The 1,080-nt window shown below is 59.2% G+C and overlaps 1 protein-coding gene across 1 annotated transcript in view; it reads left to right on the top strand.

Annotated features, from left to right (window-relative positions):
* LOC102760569 (tensin-3) overlaps positions 1-1,080 on the top strand; it is a 61,535-nt gene that overhangs the window by 17,633 nt on the left and 42,822 nt on the right. The window contains exon 10 of the mRNA XM_015568212.1: positions 831-921. Coding sequence (XP_015423698.1) covers positions 831-921 — 91 coding nt within the window. The remainder of the gene's footprint in view (positions 1-830; positions 922-1,080) is intronic.

Below are 1,080 nucleotides of genomic sequence, written 5' to 3'. Positions count from 1 at the left end.
TACCCGCCTGGCACTTAGTGAAGGGGTTTTATTCCCTCCCTAACTTCAGGGGAAAATCTCTACCTGGGGAAACAACCTTTCTCGGAGAGGTGACTTTGGTTAAAACACATAGTGCCAAGAAGGTGAGCAAATATATTAAGAACAGCATGCCATATATGCCAGGTCCCTTGAAACAGCAAGGATGGACCGGCTCCCGGTAGCGGCCCATACTCAGGGAGCCGGGGCTGCAGGGCCCTCGTCCCCGAGATGTGGGGGAAGGACCGGTCGGCCGTCCTGCCCAGCCGCTGGACCTGGGAAGGCAGATGACGTAGTGGACAAGCAGTGACCTGCCGTGCAGACGGGGGAGGGGAGGTCAGGGCTGAGGACCACCCAGCGGCTTTAGCTTCATGGTTTCCCGTTGATGGAACGCAGTCCCCAGGACTCCCCATCCTCGAGGTGATGCGGGACAGAGCGGGGCTGGGTGTCTGCTCCGCGGCTCCCGCTGAAATCGCTCGGGAAACTCGCCACTTTCGTTCCTGGGATTTTCCTTTTAAAGATTTTTAACATTATTACTGCTTTTTAGAGAGAGGAAGGGAGAGAGAACATCGATCGGCTGCCTCCTGCGTGTGCCCCAACCGGAGATCGAAGCCCAACCCAGGCCTGTGTCCGGGAATCGAACCTGCAGCCCCTGGGGGTGCGGGATGATGTTCCCACCAACAGCACCGGCCGGGCCGGAGCTGGAATTTTGCTTTGAGAGAATCTCAGTTCCTTTATGTAAAAGTGACTCCGTGGCGTTTGAATGCCTCGGCCCCGACCAGCGGCATTCTCCGCGCCTGCTCACTCGCCTGCAGGTTCAGCGGCGGAGCCCTCAGCCCTCTGCTCCCCGTGGCAGGAAGCACGGCCTTCAGGGGCGTCATGCTCAGAACCGTGGTCATGTCGCAGGTTCCGTCTCAGCAAACCAGACACTGATCCTCAGACCCTCGTGACATTTGGGAATGACCTTGACCTTCTGGCAGGAGGGCTGTGCACAGCTGACCCCGAGCCACAGGTGGCCAGACGCAGGCCTGGCTGTTGGCCTCAGGCAGGCAGAGCGGGCAGCAA

This window comes from Myotis davidii, unplaced genomic scaffold (assembly GCF_000327345.1).
Source record: "Myotis davidii unplaced genomic scaffold, ASM32734v1 scaffold1364, whole genome shotgun sequence".
In the NCBI taxonomy this organism is placed as follows: domain Eukaryota; kingdom Metazoa; phylum Chordata; class Mammalia; order Chiroptera; family Vespertilionidae; genus Myotis; species Myotis davidii.
This window is presented reverse-complemented; position numbering and strand designations above follow the sequence as displayed.